At 42.7% G+C, this 22,003-nt stretch overlaps 1 protein-coding gene across 2 annotated transcripts in view; it reads right to left on the bottom strand.

Annotated features, from left to right (window-relative positions):
* Positions 1-22,003, bottom strand: part of DDX60 (DExD/H-box helicase 60) — a 222,710-nt gene that overhangs the window by 179,716 nt on the left and 20,991 nt on the right. Inside the window, exons 5-9 of one of the 2 annotated variants that reach the window (XM_056561070.1) lie at positions 21,653-21,991; positions 20,180-20,290; positions 8,397-8,510; positions 3,723-3,884; positions 1,670-1,814 (exon numbers count right to left, since the gene is read on the bottom strand). In XM_056561070.1, the coding sequence (XP_056417045.1) occupies positions 1,670-1,814; positions 3,723-3,884; positions 8,397-8,510; positions 20,180-20,290; positions 21,653-21,991 (871 nt within the window). Of the gene's footprint in view, positions 1-1,669; positions 1,815-3,722; positions 3,885-8,396; positions 8,511-18,841; positions 18,879-20,179; positions 20,291-21,652; positions 21,992-22,003 lie in introns of those variants that run through there. The other variant, XM_056561079.1, reaches the window with a different exon arrangement.

Raw genomic sequence — 22,003 nt, 5'->3', positions numbered from 1 at the left:
ACCCCTATAACTTTATTTTTCCGCGTACGGGGCGGTATGAGGGCTCATTTGTTGTGCCATGATCTGAAGTTTTTAGCGATACCATTTATGTATTGATCGAACTTATTGATCACTTTATAAATTTTTTCATGATTTAAAAAGTGACCAAAAATACGCTATTTTGGACTTTGTAATTCTTTTGTGCGTACGCCATTGACCGTGCGGTTTAATTAATGATATATTTTTATAATTTGGACAGTTCCGCATGCGGCTATACCACATATGTTTATTTTTATTTACACAGTTTTTTTTTTTTATGGGAAAATGGAAGGAGTTAAATGATCTTTATTCACTTTTTTTCACTTTTTTTTTGCAATGTTATAGCTCCCATAGGGGGCTATAACACTGCTCACACTGATCTTTTACATTGATCAATGGTTTCTCATAGGAAAGCATTGATCAATGATTCTGCCGCTTGACTGCTCATGCCTGGATCTCAGGCACTGAGCAGTATTCAGCGATCGGACAGCGAGGAGGAAGGTAGGGACCCTCCTGCTGTCCTGCAAGCTGTGCAGGATGCCGCGATTTCATCACGGCGATTACGAACAGCCCCCTGAGCTAACCGGCAATGTTTTACTTTCACTTTAGACGCAGCGTTCAACTTTGAGGGCCGCGATCACGGTGCTGCGCACTATTAGCAACGGGGCCCAGCCGTTGTTAGAGGCCGGGCCCGACCCGCTATGACGCTATGAGGCGTTATAGAAAGGGAGTGGGCGGAGGTACGCCCTCCGTCCCCAACAGATTAAAGGGGTATTGCAGGATTTTTTTTTATTTGACTATACTACAGGGGCTGTAAAGTTAGTGTAGCTTATAATATAGTGTCTGTACCTGTGTGTCACGGTGGTCTCCCAATTCTTATGTGATTATCGTCCCCAATGTTTATTTTTAGCAGCATACAAAATGACTGTTGTCTCAGGTTTTTCCCAGAATGGAATGCGGCCAAGACCTGACATCACTAGTCAACTGATGATAGGGAGTCTGTCTGCTTCAATGGATGGAGTGATCGCTTTGTAGGAGAGAGATCAATCTGCAACTAATTGTATTTTTGCAACAGCTGGAGGCACCCTGATTGGAAAACACAGGTCTTTTGAATGGATACAGCTCATTTATGTTTCAATGGGTGGGGTGGCTGATGTGTGGGAGGGAGGAAAATGGAATTTTGGGCTTTACAGTCAAAGAAGGAAAGTTAAACAGGAAATACCAGTTCACAAAAAGATAGCCACTGTGTAATATCACAACATAACCATTTAGCCCCAAGACAAGCTAGGATCCTTCCTAAGCATGTCCATTACTGTCTGGCAGGTACGTATGAAAATCACCTTATGGTTTATAACCCCTTTAAATCCTTCCTTTGCTGTGGAGCGACACACTGCCCCAGCACTGTTGTGATGATCTGGGGAGTCATCACATAGGACAGTCAGTCACCCCTAGTAGTGACAAGAGGGAAACTAACAGCTCTGTAATATGTGTAGAACATTCTGTCACCACATATGCTGCCTCTTATGGCTTCCAACTTGGATTTTTTTAGCAGTATAATTCTTGTGCACAAATATCAACGGCCTCACAGGAATGCCATGGCATACAAGTATGTACAAATTGATGGATATTTTGCATTATGGCACATACATACCAGAGAAGACTTCTTTTTCACAGCAAAACACAATGTTTTTAAGCAATAAATCATCAGATATGTCCGTGATATAAGTCCAGTCAATCTTGTTATTTTTTATATCAACATTCATCTGAGTCAAAGCAAATTCCACACAAGTAGTGTACTAGAAAGAGAGATTGTTATTGAGTGAAGTCTAGCAGTTTGAATTCAAATTACTAATATTTAGCCAAGGTTAAGACTACCTGTTCTGTAAAGATCACTTATGGCAGCCTCCTCCTTAGGGTATGTTTACACTGCAGAATCCCCACGGAACCCGTTTACACTGCGGAATTTAAGCGCAAAGAAAGAACATGTTCATTCTTTGCGCGGAAGTCCGCGAGGACTGCATATCGGTCAATGGTGACGGTGCAGTGCCTCCGCCGGCTGCTAGGCTGAATCTCCGCTCACTGAATTCTGTGAGCAGAGATTCTGTTCACACGCCGTAGTGTGAACATACCCTTATTTTCACAGACAGGATTACAGTAAAAGGTACAAACAATAGCTGACATTAATAGCTCAGACAGCCCCCCTTCCCCACTGGAATGACCTCTGCAGAGATCACAGAGCATACCTAGAAAAAACTGCCATTTACGTGTATAGACCACATTATTGTGTCTATATCCATGGGGTTTGCTGTAAAGCATATCTTTAATAGCTGTTAAAAGAGTAGTCCGGCGCGCACTTTTTTCATTTTATCCCGTCCGGGCTGCAAAATAAAAGAAAACACACTTTCTCTTACCTGCCAACGAGCCCCCGGAGCTCCGGTATACTCCGGTACAGGTGTTCGGTCCCCGGGAGTATTCTTCTTACTTCCTGTTAGCCTGGCACATCACACGGAGCTTCAGCCTATCACTGGCCGAGGCGGGACATCACTGCGGCCGATGATAGGCTGAAGCTCCGTGTGACGTGCCGGGCTAACATGAAGTAGGAAGAAAACAGCGCGGGGACCGAACACCTGTACCGGAGTGTACCGGAGCTCCAGAGGCTCGTTGGCAGGTAAGAGAAAGTGTGTTTTCTTTTATTTTGCAGCCCGGAAGGGATCAAATGAAAAAAGTGCGCGCCGGACTACTCCTTTAAAGGGAATCTGACAGCTAGTTCACCCACACTAAATTTTGGATAGTGTTGCTCGTGAATATTTGCAATGCGAATTTTATTTGCGAATATCGCATATTCACGGATTCACGAATATTCGCGAATATAGCACTATATATTCGTAATTACGAATATTCATTTTTTTTGTTTTGTTTTTCACAGTACACATCACAGTGATCATCCCTCTCTGCTTCCAGCTTGTGTGGTCTAAAGAAGGCTCTAATACTACTGTGTGAGACTGGCGTGCAAATTTCCGCATATTTGAAAATTTGCATATGCAAATTTTCGCATATGCTAATTTTCGCTTATGCTATTTTTTTATATGCTAATTTTAGCATATGCTAATTTTCACAAATATTACGAATATGCGAATTTTGCAAATAAATGACGGATATTCGTCCATATATTCGCGAAATATCGCAAATTCTAATATGGCCTATGCCGCTCAACTCTAATTTTGGATGGGGTTAAGTGTGGGGGAACAAGATATAAGATTCCCTTTAAAGAAGGGTAAGATGGCTTTCTCCATAATAATGTAAAAAACTATGTAAACACTTACAAATCAGAAAATGGAAACCGATTGGCACAAAATTAATTCTTAGGGTACGTTCACACGTACAGGATCTGCTGCATATTTTTGCTGCATATTTACTGAAGATTTTGCTATCGATTAACTTCAATCAACAGCAAAATCAGCTGCAGCTGATCTTGTACACGTGAATGTATCCTTACACATTTGTTTTAAAGGGAAATGGTAATCAATTTTGGCATGAGACACTGACAGTTTGGCTCAGTACAGTTTTATATGCTGCAGCATTTAAAAGAAATCATAGAAATAAAGTTGACCGGGAATGGGGTTCCAAATCACAGGGCCCCAGTGTCTTCTTTCTGCCCCACTGAGTAGACTATAATCTTTAATGTGTAAATAATAAATTCTCACCAAATCCATAAATGAGGAAGCATTTTTGTTCCATTCTGCCTTCTTTAGTTTTCTTATCCTTGCTCGCTGTGAAAGTGGCAAAGTGATCATGAATGCTATACACTGGCATAGCATTTTGCATAACTCACTTGCTTCTTCCAGTTTCAGCCCCTTTTTGTTATCCTTTAACAAAGAAAAAATATGATTTACATATAGGACATTCAGAGAGTTGTCCCTAAGCCACTCCTGTATTGTCTTGACTATGTGTTTAGGGTAGGTAGGTATGTCTTGTAGGAAGGTAAACCTCGGACCATTCTGAGGTCCAGAGCACTCTGATTCAGATTATCATCAAAAATATGTCTGCACTTTGTACCATTTAGCTTTCCTAAACCCTGACCCTTTTTCTGACCCAGCCAATAAACACTAAACGCTGCAACTAGAGATGGGATCAAAAATTGGATTTGGCCGATTCGCCGAATTTTCCGGAAAAATACTGTTACATCCGAATAAATTTGTGGTGAATCACTATTAAAAACTACTATTTTCGGGATACAGAGAGCCTTAATAGGGGTGTAGAACACTTTGCCTTGCCGTAACACGCATACTGTAATGTACTGGAGTAGTGAAAAAAATACTGTTATTCAGCATGACATGAGGAGTGCGTATATTTTTTACTTTTTTTTTACAGAAATACATCCCAGAACGGTTGCAACATAAAAAAAAAAGTTCACTCTCTCTCTCTCTCTCTCTCTCTCTGAACTGTCCCTGCCTGCACTATGATTGTGTGCAGTCTTTGAATGGGGAGTGCTTCCTATGATGATCTCAATTGGCAGACTATGAAACGACTGCTAAACTCTCCCGGCCTGCCTGCAGTGATGTGGGCTTGAGGTCAATGGATTTCCTCTGTGCTGATCTGTATTGTCAGTAACGCTGATTAGTGACCACACAGTCTCTACTTTCTCTCTAGCCAGAACAAATGCGGGCTTGAGGTGAATAGATTTGCCACTGTAAAGATCTGTATTATCAGTAATGGTGATCCCACCTACCCGCCTTCACAGACTTCCTTGCCCCATGTCCTCACACAACACATACATGTCCAGCAACACATACATCTAACCTTATTGGGTTTATTATTGGATAGATTCAGGAAATTTTAAGTGCTCTTAATTTACTGAGGGCTAAAAGATTACGCAGATTCATTAATCTTCTAAACGTGGTGTCCACAGCTTTCGACAACAGCTCTTTTAAGACTGAATATTTTATATATTTTTAATATTTTTTTAAATATATTTTTTAGGCTGCAGCATTACACTTATGATGTGTAGTTGTTCTTGTGCACTTTATACGTATACAATGGTACTTTTAATTTTATATTGTTTCTTGTTTTTTGTAACTACCTGGTTCATAATGTAAAAAAAAAAAATAAATAGATAAAACTTGACATTTATTTATAAATCCATAAACACAGCAGTTCACTAAAGCATAGGTACAAAAACGCTGCAGATCTTAATGGGTTAACTTTTAGCTCTATATGCTTTAATCCTTTGTATCTGATATGCCTGATGAAGTGGCCGTTAGCTACAAAACGTGTTGCATTCTGGATGATAAATCTATCATTATTCTGACCTTTGTGTGGAAGACTATTCAGCACCAACAGAGTCTGTCATTCCTTGGAGAAAAATCAGTTTCCTCCAGTTGGAGGACAGGAAAGTTGCACAAGGACGCTTGTTCCATACACACCTTTTCCAGAGTTGTGCATAGGTAGCACAACCATCTTCGGTAAGCAGTAAATCACATTAGGCATTTACCTTTATTGATAATACTACACCATGAAGTGCTCTTCACTTCTACTTCATTTTATACTTTCCACCTTATGACTTGGTTTTTGCTCTGATTTGCTACTTGTCAGCTGTGAGACTTTATATAGACAGGCATGTGTCTTTTCAAATCATGTCCAGAATCTCTCCTGCTCTAGACAGTTCCTAACATGGACAGAGGTGTCAGCAGTGAGCACTGTGGTAAGACAGAAAATAATCATACACCTTCCTCTGCAGCATACAGCAGCTGATAAGTACTGGAAGGATTAAGATTTTTAAATAGAAGTAATTTACAAATCGTTTTGAATTTCTGGCACCAGTTGATTTAAAAAAAAAAAATAGTTTTCCAACGGAGAACCCCTTTAAGGGGTTAAACAGGTTGAGATAAAATGTGCTTGTTTTTTTTTTTGTTTTTTTGTCTCAGACAGATAGCAACCAATGGCAGCCCATTTGGTCAAAAGAAAGCTGAGCAGTGATCGGCTACTATGAGACAAAAATCAGACACTTTTGATCAGTGAATCAGGGCCATTATATGTAGTCCACTTTATACTTCATTATTGGACTGCCGTGTTTGTTTGCAAAAAAAAACAAAAAAAAAAACGGAAAGCACATGACCAGAGACATCTATCTGTAGAAAATACTGTTTCAGGATATGATGAGTGCATAACTAGATGGTTGACTACTACCTAAATATATACAGTCATGGCCGTAAATGTTGGTACCCCTGACATTTTTCAAGAAAATGAAGTCTTTATCACAGAAAAGGATTGCAGTAACACATGTTTTGCTATACACATGTATATTCCCTTTGTGTGTATTGGAAATAAATCAAAAAAGGGAGGAAAAAAGGCAAATTGGACATAATGTCACACCAAACTCCCAAAATTGGCTGGACAAAATTATTGGCACCCTCAACTTAATATTTGGTTGCACACCCACAACTGTTCCAGGTCTCTCTTATTGGAATTGTAATGTCCCAGTACAGAACATAGTCCTGTACTATACTTAGACCATGTCAGGTTGAGTCCCTCAGTGACCTGGAGGCTCTCCTGCAGTGTCTCCCCTGCTGTTAGTACAATGTTATTTTTTGTAATATGTAGTCAGTATGCTAATATATAGACAGTATGAAGGACCTTTGGAGGACTAATGTAATTGTCTAAAGGATCTTTGAGATGTCACATGTTATGTTTATGTTACCCAGAGAGTCACCAGCTTAACACATGACCAGCAGCTTGACCTATGGGCTTTTGGCTCAGTCTCAGTGATGTCTCAGTGCTAATGTCCAGCTACCTGGAAGGCCTCAAATCTACCGTCACTTCCAGTAAGTCAAGTCTATGTCTGCTGTCGCTACCTACAGTCCAGTCAAGCCTAAAGTCAATGATCTAAAGTCCATTACAAGTATATTTGGTCCCAGCAAGCTGCAACGTCCTTCTGTGTTCCTGACCACCTCTCTGTGATTCTGGCAGAGCTGTAGGGACTATAACAACTATCTGACCTCAGTAAAGCCTCCGTTAAACCATAACCTGGTCGTGGACTCTCATTTCACTGCCTAGCCATTGGGGTAGCGGAGATATTGTTTGGGTGGTTCCTGATACCCAAAAACCACTCTGACGTCACGAACATTAGGGGTTAACAACACCTTGTCCCTGGGGTTAATACCATCTGCCCCATCCACCTACATTGCTACACCCCGGTGTCCCACCATTCACCGTGGCTCACCACAGAAGGGCGCCATTTCCCAACAGCAATTTTAAGATCAGGTGTTCAATGAGATTTGGATCTGGACTCATTGCTGGCCACTTCAGAACTCTCCAGCACTTTGCTGCCATCCATTTCTGGGTGCTTTTTGACGTATGTTAGGGGTCATTATCCTGCTGGAAGACCCAATATCTCGGAGGCAAAACCAGCTTTCTGACACTGGGCTGTACAGTACGAACCAAAATCTATTCGTAATACTCAGATTTCATGATGCCTTGCACACATTCAAGGCACCCAGTGCCAGAGGCAGCAAAACAACCCCAAAACATTATTGAACCTCCACCATATTTCACTGTAGGTACTGTGTTCTTTTCTTTGTAGGCCTCATTTCGTTTTCGGTAAACAGTAGAATGATGTGCTTTACCAAAAAGCTCTATCATGGTCTCATCTGTCCACAAGACGTTTTCCCAGAAGGATTTTGGCTTACTCAAGTTCATTTTGGCAAAATGTAGTCTTGCTTTTTTTTGTCTCTGTGTCAACAGTGGGGTACTCCAGGGTCTCCTGCCATAGCGGGTCTCCTGTCATTTAAATATTGACGGATAGTTTGTGCTGGCACTGATGCTCTTTGAGCCCACAGGACAGCTTGAATATCTTTGGAACTTGCTTGGGGCTGCTTATCCACCATCCGGGCTATCCTGCGTTGACACCTTTCATAAATTTTTCTCTTCCGTCTATGCCAAGGAAAATTAGCTACAGTGCCATGGGTTTCAAACTTCTTGATAATGTTGTGCACTGTGGATAAAGGCAAATCTAGATCTCTGGGGATGGACTTGTAACCTTGAGATTGTTGATATTTTTCTACAATTTTGGTTCTCAAGTCCTCAGACAGTTCTCTTCTCTTCTTTCTGTTGTCCATGCTTAGTGTGGCACACACAGACACACAATGCAAATACTAAGTGAACTTCTCTCCTTTTTATCTGCTTTCAGGTGTGATATAATTTTGTCCAGTCCATTTTTGGAGTTTGGTGTGACATTATGTCATATTTGCTTTTTTTCCCCCCTCCATTATTGGTTTAGTTCCAATACACACAAAGGGAATAAACATGTGTATAGCAAAACATGTGTTACTGCAATCATTTTCTGTGAAAAAAAGATTGTACCTGTGGGAAAAGGATTGTACCTGTAAAGGTTTGGATTGAGCCTGTATTCTCAGTGCCATGGAACAAGCAACAACACAAGTGATAGCCCGTGCGTCTTTCTGATGTTTAGGGAAAAGAGAAATGCATTTCTCCACCTATAAAAAAGAGAAGCACGTTACAACTACTAATAATCCATATTGTGCATTATCATAGAGTTGTTATGAGGATATATTTAACCACATCAGCTGTATGAACTTTCGTACAACAAAAGCTGCAAAAAGCTCCACAAAACTGCCAAGTGTGAATATACTATGAAATAGTGAAATTTTTTGCTGCTATTAACTATTGATGTATTCTTTAAAAAAAAAAAAAAAAAAAAAAGGGTTTAATACAATAAGTCAATTTAGGTTTTTTGCTAGAAATTATATTCCATAGAGGAATGTGCTGAAACTGTGATATTGGAGTGAGGTGCATATTTGGCATATTAGGGTGGAGCAATGTGGGTGGTGTCTGGGAGAAGGCGTCTGATTACTTCCACAGCATTTCACCAATGTGGCCAGTGGCCAGAAAAAAGATGAGATTCTTTGGTATAAAAAAATAAATAAACAAGATTTAAGGTTTTGACCTAAATTCTAAGTGTCAAGTCTTAAGGAAACTAGGCAATGCTCATCACTATCCCTTCAATGAAAGAGATAAAAGAGCGTTCCAATGTGAAGGGCTTAGAGGTTCTCGGTGAGAGCCCTGGTAATGAAGGTTACTCGCCAGATGCTGTTGTGCAATCAATGAGGCACAACGCTCAGCAGGCGTAAAGGGGTACTCCGCCCCTAGACATCTTATCCCCTATCCAAAGGATAGGGGATAAGATGTCTGATAGTGGGGGTCCCACCGCTGGGGACCCCCGCAATATAGCATGCAGCACCCACCTGTAACTGCTTCCGGAAGCGCTAGAGGCTCTCAGGCTAATGCCTCCCGACCACGGGGACGGAAGATCGTGATGTCGCGACTCTGCCCCCTTGTGATGTCACGCTCTGCCCCCTCAATGCAAGTCTATGGGAGGGGGGTGTGGCAGCCATCACGCCCCCTCCCATAGACTTGCATTGAGGGGGTGGGGCGTGACATCACAAGGGGGCGGAGTTGTGATATCACGATCTTCCATCCCTGTGGTCGGGAGGCATTAGCCTGAGAGCCTCCAGCGCTTCCGGAAGCAGTTACAGGTGGGTGCTCCATGCTATATTGCGGGGTTCCCCAGCGGCAGGACCCCCGCTATCAGACATCTTATCCCCTATCCTTTGGAAAGGGGATAAGATGCCTAGGGGCGGAGTACCCCTTTAATGGAGATGCAGATCCTGAATAGAAATGCTGGTGGTAGTAGTTCCCTAAAGGACTGCAGCTACATCCCTCTACTCACATGGACCGTGAGCACAACAATAGAGAAAGGAGCACACGGTTGCATGCATAGATGAGGAATTGAAGCGCTGTCCTTAAAACGGGGTATTTCATTAACATTTAAGATTTATTTGTGAATATAAAATTACATGTAACGCATTTCAAGGGCAGGCTGCCCTCTTCATCAGACGTGTGCAATCAGACCAACAGCTCATGTAAATACTAGGATACGTAACAGGAAATTACATCACTATACAATTCATACAATAAGTAAAACTAGTACAAGATATATATATATATATATATATATATATATATATATATGTATATAAAATAGAAAAAAGCAGAGAATGTAAACAGGTATACTAAAAACATTTCTTATGCGGTTTTCTCAATAATCTCATTTAAACCAAGAGGCCAAAGTGAATTTAACTTGAAAATCCAGAAGGACTCCCGGTTGATAAGTCGTCGGTATCGATCCTGGCATTCAAGATGCAAAATTTTAATGAATTACACTTCCCTTTGTGTTCTATAGCAATATATGGCGTGATAGACTATGTAGTTGAAACTTTTTATTTATGTTAAATCTGTGTTTATTCATGCGGGCTCGTACAGAGTGAATCGTTCAACCCACATATTGTAACCCACGGATACAGGTGATCATGTAGACTACATATGTAGGGGAACATTCAAAATGGCCTTTTAGGATACATTTTTCACCTGTTAGAATGGGAGTAAATATATTTTACTGTGGGGGCCAACACACCCAAGAACAACACAGGCATCAGTTTTTTTTTTTTTTTTTACACAGGAAGGTACCATCAGCTATCGGGGTGGTAAGCTCATTTTTCATCATATTTTTTTAGGAGATGTATGACTTGGTGCCAGGACATTACGGAGAGATTTTGCCTGTCTAAATGTAAGTCCAGGTTTTTTTGGGAGAGTTTTTATGTAAAATTGGATCCGTATGTACTATTGGCCAGTGTTTATTAAAAATTTTTAATAGTTAGCGTGTTTACATTTTTATTTTTGTTATATTTTATAAGATCAGTCTGCTCCAAAGAGCCCGCTTTTACATATGCATTTCTTAATAATTTTTGGGGTAATTTTTCTCCCGAAAATGGGTATATAGTAATTTTGATTGGGCACGATAGTCTTGTAGAGAACTGAAGTTTTTTCTTATTCTGCGATATTGCCCATAAGGAATATTTTTGAAGCCACTTAGGATAGTGGAAACTCTCGAAGTTTAAGAAACTCTTCACATCAACACTTTTAAAGTGTGTACCAATTGTATTATTTTCTTTTTTGAAAACCTCGATGTCCCAAAAAACTATTTTGTCTCTAGAAAAGTTCATCGTAAAATGCAAACCCCAGTCATTGTTATTTAAAAAATCAACAAATTTTTTTGCTTCAATAGAGGATCCCTTCCTGTATATTTGAGAGATTCCGCACATTTGATCCAAGAATTGTTACGCCGAGCGCTCCGGGTCCCCGCTCCTCCCCAGAGCGCTCACAGCGTTCTCCTGTTCAAGCGCCCCGGTCAGACCCGCTGACCGGGTGCGCTGCGATAATGTCCCCAGCCGGGATGCGATTCGAGATGCGGGACGCGCCCGCTCGCGGTGCGCATCCCGACCCGCTTACCAGACTCGTTCCCCTTCTGTGCTGTCCCGGCGCGCGCGGCCTCGCTCCCTAGGGCGCGCGCGCGCCGGCTCTTTGCGATTTAAAGGGCCGGTGCACCATGGTTTTAATTAGTGTGTTCACCTGTGCACTTCCCTATATTACCTCACTTCCCCCTCACTTCCTTGCTGGATCTTGTTGCCATTGTGCCAGTGAAAGCGTTCCTTGTGTATCCCAAGCCAGTGTTCCAGACCTCTTGCCGTTGCCCCTGACTACGATCCTTGCTGCCTGCCCTGACCTTCTGCTACGTCCGACCTTGCTCTTGTCTACTCCCTTGTACCGCGCCTATCTCAGCAGTCAGAGAGGTTGAGCCGTTGCCGGTGGATACGACCTGGTTGCTACCGCCGCTGCAAGACCATTCCGCTTTGCGGCGGGCTCTGGTGAAAACCAGTAGCAACTTAGAACCAGTCCACCGACACGGTCCACGCCAATCCCTCTATGACACAGAGGATCCCCCTCCAGCCTGCCGAATCCTGACAGTAGATCCGGCCATGGATCCCGCTGAGGTCCCGCTGCCAGTTGTCGCTGACCTTACCACGGTGGTCGCACAGCAGTCGCAACAGATAGCGCAACAAGGTCACCAGCTGTCTCAACTGACTGTGATGCTACAGCAGCTTCTACCACAGCTTCAGCAACTATCTCCTCCGCCAGCTCCTGCACCTCCTCCGCAGGAGTGGCCGCATCCAGCCTCCGTTTATCATTGCCGGAAGAGTTTGATGGGGACTCTAAACTTTGCCGTGGTTTTCTCTCGCAATGTTCCCTGCATTTGGAGATGATGTCGGACCAATTTCCAACTGAAAGGTCAAAGGTGGCTTTCGTGGTCAGTCTTCTGTCTGGGAAGGCCCTGTCATGGGCCACACCGCTCTGTGACCGCAACGATCCTGTCACTGTACACTCTTTCTTCGCGGAGATTCGAAGTGTCTTCGAGGAACCATCCTGAGCCTCTTCTGCCGAGACTGCCCTGCTGAACCTGGTCCAGGGTAATTCTTCAGTAGGCGAGTACGCCATCCAATTCCTTACTCTCGCCTCCGAATTATCCTGGAATAACGAGGCCCTCTGCACGACTTTCAAAAAAGGCCTATCCAGTAACATCAAAGATGAACTTATTCATTTGGCCACCCGCATTGACATGCGTTTTTCCGAAAGACGCCAGGAGCTCCGCCAGGATATGGACTTTGTTCGCACGAGGTGGTTTCTCTCCCCGGCTCCTCTCTTCTCTGGTCCGAGGCAATCTGTTCCTGTGCCTTCTGCCGTGGAGGCTATGCAAGTAGACCGGTCTCGCCTGACACCTCAAGAGAGGACATGCCGCGGCAATGAGAACCTATGCCTGTACAGTGCCAGTACCGAACACTTTTTGAAGGATTGTCCTATCCGACCTCCACGTAGGGAAAGACGCACTCCGATTCTGCACAAAGGTGAGACAGCTCTAGGTGTGAACTCTGCTTCTCCACGTCTTACTGTGCCTGTGCGGATTTCTTCATCTAACTTCTCCTTCTCAGCTGTGGCCTTCTTGGATTCCGGATCTGCAGGAAATTTTATTTTGGCCTCTTTCGTTAACAGGTTCAACATCCCAGTGACCAGTCTCGCCAGACCTCTCTACATCGCCTCAGTTAATGGTGAAAGATTGGACAGTACTGTGCGTTACCGCACAGAACCCCTCTTAATGTGCATTGGACCCCATCACGAAAAGATTGAATTTCTTGTACTTTCTAACTGCACCTCTGAAATTCTTCTTGGACTACCTTGGCTTCAACGCCATTCCCCTACCCTTGACTGGACCACCGGGGAAATCAAGAACTGGGGTACTTCTTGCTACAAAAAATGCCTTATGTCTGCTCCCAGTCCTGCCAGTCAAAACCCTATGGCTCCTCCGATACCAGGTCTCCCCAAGGCCTATCTGGACTATGCTGATGTTTTTTGCAAAAAACAAGCAGAGACTTTGCCTCCTCACAGGCCTTATGGCTGTCCTATTGATCTCCTCCCTGGTACTACTCCACCCTGGGGCAGAATCTATCCTCTGTCTGCTCCGGAAACACAAGCCATGACGGAGTACATCCAAGAAAATTTAAAACGGGGATTTATACGCAAGTCTTCCTCCCCTGCCGGAGCAGGGATCTTCTTTGTCTCCAAAAAAGACGGTTCCTTACGACCATGCATTGATTACCGCGGTCTTAATAAAATCACTATAAAAAAACGCTACCCCCTGCCTCTTATCTCGGAACTCTTTGACCGCCTACGTGGCGCCAACATCTTTACCAAATTGGATTTAAGAGGTGCATATAATCTCATCCGTATCAGGGAAGGGGAGGAGTGGAAGATCGCATTTAACACCAGAGATGGACACTTTGAATATCTGGTTATGCCCTTTGGGCTTTGCAACGCCCCTGCCATCTTCCAGGACTTTGTAAATTAAATTTTTCGTGATTTATTATATACCTGTGTTGTGGTCTACCAGGACGATATTTTGATTTTCTCTTGTAACCTAGAAGAACACCGCCGTCATGTCCGCATGGTTCTTCAGAGACTCCGGGACAATCAGTTATATGCCAAGATGGAGAAATGTCTCTTTGAATGCCAATCTCTTCCCTTCCTAGGATATTTAGTCTCTGGCCAGGGACTCCGAATGGACCCGGACAAACTATCAGCCGTGTTGGATTGGCCCGCCCCTCTGGACTCTGAGCTATCCAACGTTTCTTGGGGTTTGCCAATTACTACAGACAATTCATTCCACATTTTTCCACCATTGTGGCCCCAATTGTGGCCCTAACCAAGAAAAACGCCAACCCTAAGTCCTGGCCTCCTCAAGCGGATGAGGCGTTCAACCGTCTCAAAACTGCCTTTTCTTCTGCTCCCGTACTCTCCAGACCTGATCCATCTAAACCCTTCTCACTGGAGGTAGACGCCTCTTCGGTGGGAGCCGGAGCTGTACTCCTACAGAAAAACTCTTCCGGACATGGTGTTACTTGTGGTTTCTTTTCTAGGACCTTCTCTCCGGCGGAGAAAAATTACTCCATTGGTGATCGAGAACTACTGGCCACCTGGAGGCACCTGCTGGAGGGGTCCAAATACCCAGTTATTATATACACTGATCACAAGAATCTCTTCAGTCTGCCCAACGCCTGAACCCTCGCCAGGCTAGGTGGTCGTTGTTTTTTGCCCGTTTTAACTTTGAGATTCATTTTTGCCCCGCTGACAAGAACATTAGGGCTGACGCCCTCTCTCGTTCCTCGGATGCCTCTGAAATGGAAGCCTCCCTGCAACGCATTATTCCTCCTGACTGTCTGATCTCTGCTTCCCCAGCTTCCATCAGACAAACTCCTCCTGGAAAGACCTTCGTCCCTCCACGCCAGCGCCTCAGAATTCTCAGGTGGGGACACTCCTCACACCTCGCCGGCCATGCTGGCGTCAAAAAATCCATCCAGCTCATCTCTCGTTTTTATTGGTGGCCTACCCTGGAAGCAGATGTTGCTGATTTTGTTCGGGCCTGTACAGTCTGTGCCCGGGACAAGACTCCTCGCCAGAAGTCTGCCGGTCTCCTTCATCCTCTGCCTGTTCCTGAGCTACCATGGTCTCAGATTGCTATGGACTTTATTACAGACCTGCCTTTATCCCATGGCAACACAGTTATTTGGGCGGTCGTTGATCGTTTCTCCAAGATGGCACATTTTATTCCTCTTCCAGGTCATCCTTCTGTGCCACAGTTGGCGAAACAATTTTTTGTGCACATTTTTCGCCTTCACGGGCTTCCTACGCATATCATCTCGGATAGAGGCGTTCAATTTGTGTCGAAATTCTGGAGGGCCCTCTGTAATCAGCTTAAAATCAAATTCTCGTCTTCCTATCATCCCCAATCCAATGGGCAAGTGGAGAGTGTTAATCGGGTTCTTGGTGACTATTTGCAACATTTTGTTTCCTCCCGTCAGGATGATTGGGCCGATCTCCTACCATGGGCCGAATTCTCGTACAATTTCAAAGTCTCTGAGTCCTCCGCTAAATCCCCATTCTTTGTGGTGTACGGCCGTCACCCTCTTCCCCCCCTCCCCACTCCCACACCTTCTGGTTTGCCCGCTGTTGATGAGGTGACCCGGGACTTCTCCACCATCTGGAAAGAGACTCAAAAATCTCTCATACAGGCCTCATCCCGGATGAAGAAACATGCCGACAAAAAAAGAAGAACTCCTCCTGTCTTTTCTCCTGGAGACAAAGTGTGGCTCTCCGCCAAGTATATCCGCTTCCGTGTCCCCAGTTATAAACGGGACCACGTTATCTTGGACCTTTTAAAATCAAATGCCAAATCAACCCTGTCTCCTACAAACTCCTTCTTCCCCCTTCTCTCCGTATTCCCAATGCTTTTCATGTCTCTCTTCTTAAACCACTTATCCTTAACCGCTTCTCACCTAAGGTTGTTGCTCCTACTCTAGTCTCTGGGTCCTCAGACATCTTCTCGGTTAAAGAAATTCTTGCATCCAAGAAGGTCAGAGGTAAAAAAAAAATATCTTGTAGATTGGGAGAATTGCGGTCCGGAGGAGAGGTCATGGGAACCCGAGGATAACATCCTTGACAAGGACCTTATCTACAAATTTTCAGGTTCAAAAAAGAGGGGGAGACCCAAGGGGGGGGGGGGTACTGTTACGCCGAGCGCTCCGGGTCCCCGCTCCTCCCCGGAGCGCTCACAGCGTTCTCCTGTTCGCAGCGCCCCGGTCAGACCCGCTGACCGGGTGCGCTGCGATAATGTCCCCAGCCGGGATGCGATTCGCGATGCGGGACGCGCCCGCTCGCGGTGCGCATCCCGACCCGCTTACCAGACTCGTTCCCCGTCTGTGCTGTCCCGGCGCGCGCGGCCCCGCTCCCTAGGGCGCGTGCGCCGGCTATTTATGACTTAAAGGGCCGGTGCGCCACTGATTGGCGCATGGTTTTAATTAGTGTGTTCACCTGTGCACTTCCCTATATTACCTCACTTCCCCTTCACTTCCTTGCCGGATCTTTTTGCCATTGTGCCAGTGAAAGCGTTCCTTGTGTATCCCAAGCCAGTGTTCCAGACCTCTTGCCGTTGCCCCTGACTACGATCCTTGCTGCCTGCCCTGACCTTCTGCTATGTCCGACCTTGCTCTTGTCTAATCCCTTGTACCGCGCCTATCTCAGCAGTCAGAGAGGTTGAGCCGTTGCCGGTAGATACGACCTGGTTGCTACCGCCGCTGCAAGACCATCCCGCTTTGCGGCGGGCTCTGGTGAAAACCAGTTGCAACTTAGAACCGGTCCACCGACACGGTCCACGCCAATCCCTCTCCGACACAGAGGATCCACCTCCAGCCTGCCGAATCCTGACAAGAATTATATGAATTACCCTTGGATGATGAATTTGTTTTCCAACACTAGATGTTAGTGAGTTATATTCCAATATTATTGAAGAGAAGGGGTTATGTGCAATAGAATATTCTTTCAACAGCGACCTATTCATTGGTGACCTATCCCGTGTAAAAAAAACAGATTCCTATGTTGTTCTTGTGTGTTGGTCCCCGCAGTAAAATATATTTACTCCCATTCTACAGGCGAAAAATTTATCCTAAAAGGCCATGTTGATTGTTCGTCTACATATGTAGACTACATGATCACCTGTATCTGTGAGTTACAATATGTGGGTCGAACAATTCAATCTGTATGAGCCCACATGAATAAACACAGATTTAACATAAATAAAAAGTTTCAACTAAATAGTCTATCACGCCATATATTGCTGTAGAACACAACGGGTGTAATTCGGTAAAATTTTGCATCTTGGAAATGATACCTACTGAATGCCCGGATCGATACCAACGACTTATCAACTGGGAGTCCTTCTGGATTTTCAAGTTAAATTCACTTTGGCCTCTTGCTTTAAATGAGATTATTGAGAAAACCGCATAAGAAAGGTTTTTAATATACCTGTTTACATTCTCTGCTTTTTTCCATTTTATATACATATTTTTCTATTTATATTTTGTACTATTTTATTGTATGTATGAATTGTATTGTATTGTATGAATTGTATAGTGATGTCATTTCCTGTTACGTATCCTAGTATTTAAATGAGCTGTTGTCTGATTGGACATGTCTGATGAAGAGGGCAGACTGCCCTTGAAACGCATTACATGTCATTTTATATTCCCGAATAAATCTTGAATGTTCATGAAATACCCCTTTTTATGGACAGTGCTTTATGGACCTCATCTATGCACGCAACCGTGTGCTCCTATCCCTACAATGAAGCATGGCGGGGCAACATCATCCTATGGGGGTGATTTTCAGGGGCAGGGACAAAAAACTGATCAGGGTTGAGAGCAAGCTGAATAGAGGAAATTACAGAGATTCTCTTAATGAAAACCTGATCCAGAGTGCTCTGGACCTCAGTTTGGGCCAAAGATTCACCTTCTAATAAGACAATGAGGGAGATTCATCAAAATCCTGTGTAGAGAAAGAGTGGTGCAGTTGCCCATAGCAACCAGATCACTCCTTTCATTTTCAGAAACCTTTAAAAAAAAAAAAATCTGGTTCCTATCGACAGCTAAACTACTCTTCCTCTACACAGGTCTTGATAAATCTCCCCCAATGTCCCTAAGCACACAGCCAAGACAACACAGTTGTGGCTTAGAGACAACTCTGCAAATGTCCTTGAGTGCCCCAGCCAGAGGCCTGACTTGAATCCAATGGAACATCTCTGAAGAGACCTGATAATGGCTTCCACTGATTGTCGCCATCTTACCTGACAGAGCATAAGAGGATCTACAGAGAAGAAATGCAGAAATTCCCCAAATCCTGGTGTGCCCAAGAATAGAAGAGGCTGTAACCTCTGCCAAAGGTGCTTCAACTAACCACTGAGTAAAGGGTCTGAATACTTATGTCCATGCTAAATATTAGTTCTTCAAAGTGAAAAAAAATCTGTTTTCACTTTGTCATTATGGAGTGCAGATTGATAAGGGAAATTTGAATTTTGTTGAAGACAACATAACAAAATGTTAAAAAGTAAAAGGGTCGGAAGACTTTCTGAATGCACTGTACCACTGTACCATTAACACTTTGTACCTGTGTCAAGGCTCTGAATATTTATGTCTATGCATATTTTAGTTTTTTCCTTTTCAAGAAAGCTTGTCATTATTGGGTATTAAGTACAGATTGATTGGAGGGAAATTGTATTTTTTTTTTAATATTAGCACAAGGCTGCTGCATAACAAAAGGTGAAAGGGTCTGAAGACTTTATCATACTCTGTACACCAGTTCTCTGGCATGCAAAAGCCCCCATTTTGTGTGTGTAAGCCACATTTGTGCACAACTTTGCAACTTTCCAGTATATTTGTGATGTCACTACTTTTTGTAAATCTGGCTAGGGCCTAGCAGGAGAATGTGTGTCCTCAGCCCTGCAGATTTTAGAAACTGGTGTAAATTATACCTAAAATCAACTTCAGCTGGTGTAGATTTCAGCCCGAAAGGAGCAAGGGCACCCAAAGGTTCATCAAATGTATTTAGAGGTGTCCACCTCTTAACATATTTACTGCTTATTACTCCATCAAACTTTTATGTAACTGCAGCATGTGAAACACCAGCCAGTCTTCACGAGCCTTCAATTGATAAAATATATGCAGTTAAGGCAGTGTACACAGAAACATCTAGTTGGGGACTTGTACTGGGATGTACTGGGAGGAATAGATTTAGAAAAGGGGAAAAGTATTTGCTTTATAGTTGTGTCATATTTGTAATTTACTTCTGGCTCTGTATCAATACTTGTAAAAAACAATCTGAACATATAAACACACCCTGAAAGCAGATAGGCCATTAGCAAGTGGTTAAACTAAGAAGCACATTCAGTCTAAAATTAATCTAAATACTGTTCTATGGTAAAAAAAATGTTTTAAGTAAGTTTTCTAACTGATCTCTGCTTCATTTCTGACCAGTTGCCCATAGCAACCAATTAGATCGCTTCTTTCATCTTTCAGAGGCATTTTCAAAAACGTAAAGAAGCGATCTTATTGGTTGCTATTAGAGATGAGCGAACTTACAGTAAATTTGATTCGCCACGAACTTCTCGGCTCGGCAGTTGATGACTTTTCCTGCATAATTTAGTTCAGCTTTCAGGTGCTCCGATGGGCTGGAAAAGGTGGATACAGTCCTAGGAGACTCTTTCCTAGGAATTTAACCACCTTTTCCAGCCCACCGGAGCACCTGAAGGCTGAACTAATTTACGCAGGATAAGTCATCAACTGCCGAGCCGAGAAGTTCGTGACGAATCGAATTTACTGTAAGTTCGCTCGTCTCTAGTTGCTATAGGCAACTGGCCAACTTTTCCTGTGCACAAGTTTTGATGAATCTCCGCCATAGCAAACAATCAGATCGCCTTTTTCAGATTCATCAAACTAGGTGCAGAGGAAAAGTTGACCAGTTGTCCATAGCAACCAATCAGATTACTTCTTTCATTTTCGTTTTCCTCAGCACAGGTCTTGATAACTCATCTACTATGGTCTAGATTTATGTCCTGTCTGAAGACAAAACCTGTCTGGTTTTCCCAAAGCAGCCAATCACAGCTCTAACATTATTTTACCAGAGTTCATTAATATGTGAATTGGTTATTGTGGGAAATCCAGACAGATTTTGTCCTCTGATAAATCTCATAGTCATAACAGCAAACCAGCAGTTATTGTATGAAACCTCTCAACAAATCTCTACATAATACTGTATTACTGCACAATTCAGCTATCCTTGAGATATTTTGAAATACAACAAAACTGTGTACCTGTTCCTTGCAGTTCATTGTCTTTAGGCATTCAATTAGAGGTCTGGACAATGATCTATGTGTTTCTAATTTAATAATACTTCCAAGTATTGCATCAAATGTTTTCTTTATCTACAGAAAAGAGGAAAAGGAAATCTAGTGTGTAATGTACTTTACACATGCAGCATTTTACTTACAAGTTCAGCAAAACCAAATAACACTAATGCCTGCTATAGAATGTATTGTTTATCATGGGACCTCCATTTCACAAGCCCCATGCCAGCTGCCGGGGTGGCCTATATTTTTCATAACAACCATTCATTATGTCTTTTTTAACCTTTAGTTTTAATTACTGTTAAAGGGGTACTCCGGTGAAAAACTTTTTTTTTTCTTTTTTTTTTTTAAATCAACTGGTGCCAGAAAGTTAAACAGATTTGTAAATTATTATAAACAGATATGTGTAGCTCAACCACAATAAAATGAACGAGGTTAACTAAAAGCTCTCCCCCACAGAGAGATGTAGAAATGTGCCAAAAATAGATTATTAGTCCTCAGCTCAATATCAAAAAGATTAAATGGTGGATGTCTGGTGACAAAAAATAGAGAAAAGGAAGGATATAATAAATAATATGTAGTTTATTATAAGATATTAAATGATGCGTTCCCACAGGGCCCTACGGTAGCGCACAAATGGTTAAAAGATACAATAAAATAAAATATAAAGAAGCAATTGAGTATTACACTACAGAGCGTACATGAATGGTAATGATGATACTCTCAATTTCAATGTATCTAATATAGTGATACACTATATGTAACTGTTGCATATAGTGCTACACTTATCGGAGTGATAGTGTATCTGGTATGCACAATAAAAATAATAAAAATTAAAAAATAAAAATGTTCCTCCTGGAAAGAAAATCTGCTTGATATGCTTATTGATCAAAGAAACCTTCTGTACAATTTTGTAATTTTGTACAGATTTGTAAATTACTTCTATTAAAAAATCTTAATCTTTCCTGTACTTATTAGCTGCTGAATACCACAGCGAAAAATTATTTTCCTTTTTGAAACACAGAACTGTCTGCTGACATCATGAGCACAGTGCTCTCTGCTGACATCTCTGTCCATTTTATGAACTGTCAAGAACAGCATATGTTTGCTATGGGGATTTCCTTTTACCCTGGACAGTTTCTAAAATGGACAGAGATGTCAGCAGAGAGCACTGTGCTCATGATGTCAGCAGACAGCTCTGTGTTTCAAACGGAAAAGAATTTCCACTGTAGTATTCTGCAGCTAATAAGTACAGGAAGGATTCATATTTTTTAATAGAAGTAATTTACAAATCTGTTTAACTTTCTGGCACCAGTTGATTTAAGAAAAAAAAAATAAAGTTTTTCACCGGAGTACCCCATTAACTATCAAAAGTTCACTTTCATTCTCATTACCTTGCGTTACAAAATAGTTTCAGACTAGGCAACTAGGCCATATTACCTCTGCTATGATTTCTGTGGTGCCTAGTGACGATTTGATATGGTAGCCATAAACCCGGAGGTGGTCAGATTCATGTCCATCAATAAGCACAGCATCAATGTTCTTTGCCAGAGAATCTAACATTAGCATGTTTAAAAAACATGTTTGCTCAGGAGTAATTCCTTTGTCAGAAACCATTAAAAAGTAGGGAGACTGGTCCTTGAGAAAACATTTCCATTGTTCTGACAGAAAGTTTGAGAATGTGCAGACCGCTGTGCCAGTGTTTTTCGACAGATGAATTTGCAATTGAGTACGTAGGGATCTTAACGTAGGATACCGGGAATACGTTTGTTCCATATCCTGTGAACAGCA

This window comes from Hyla sarda, chromosome 1 (assembly GCF_029499605.1).
Source record: "Hyla sarda isolate aHylSar1 chromosome 1, aHylSar1.hap1, whole genome shotgun sequence".
Classification (NCBI taxonomy): domain Eukaryota; kingdom Metazoa; phylum Chordata; class Amphibia; order Anura; family Hylidae; genus Hyla; species Hyla sarda.
The sequence above is the reverse complement of the archived record's forward strand: the minus strand, read 5'-3'. Positions and strand labels throughout refer to the sequence as shown.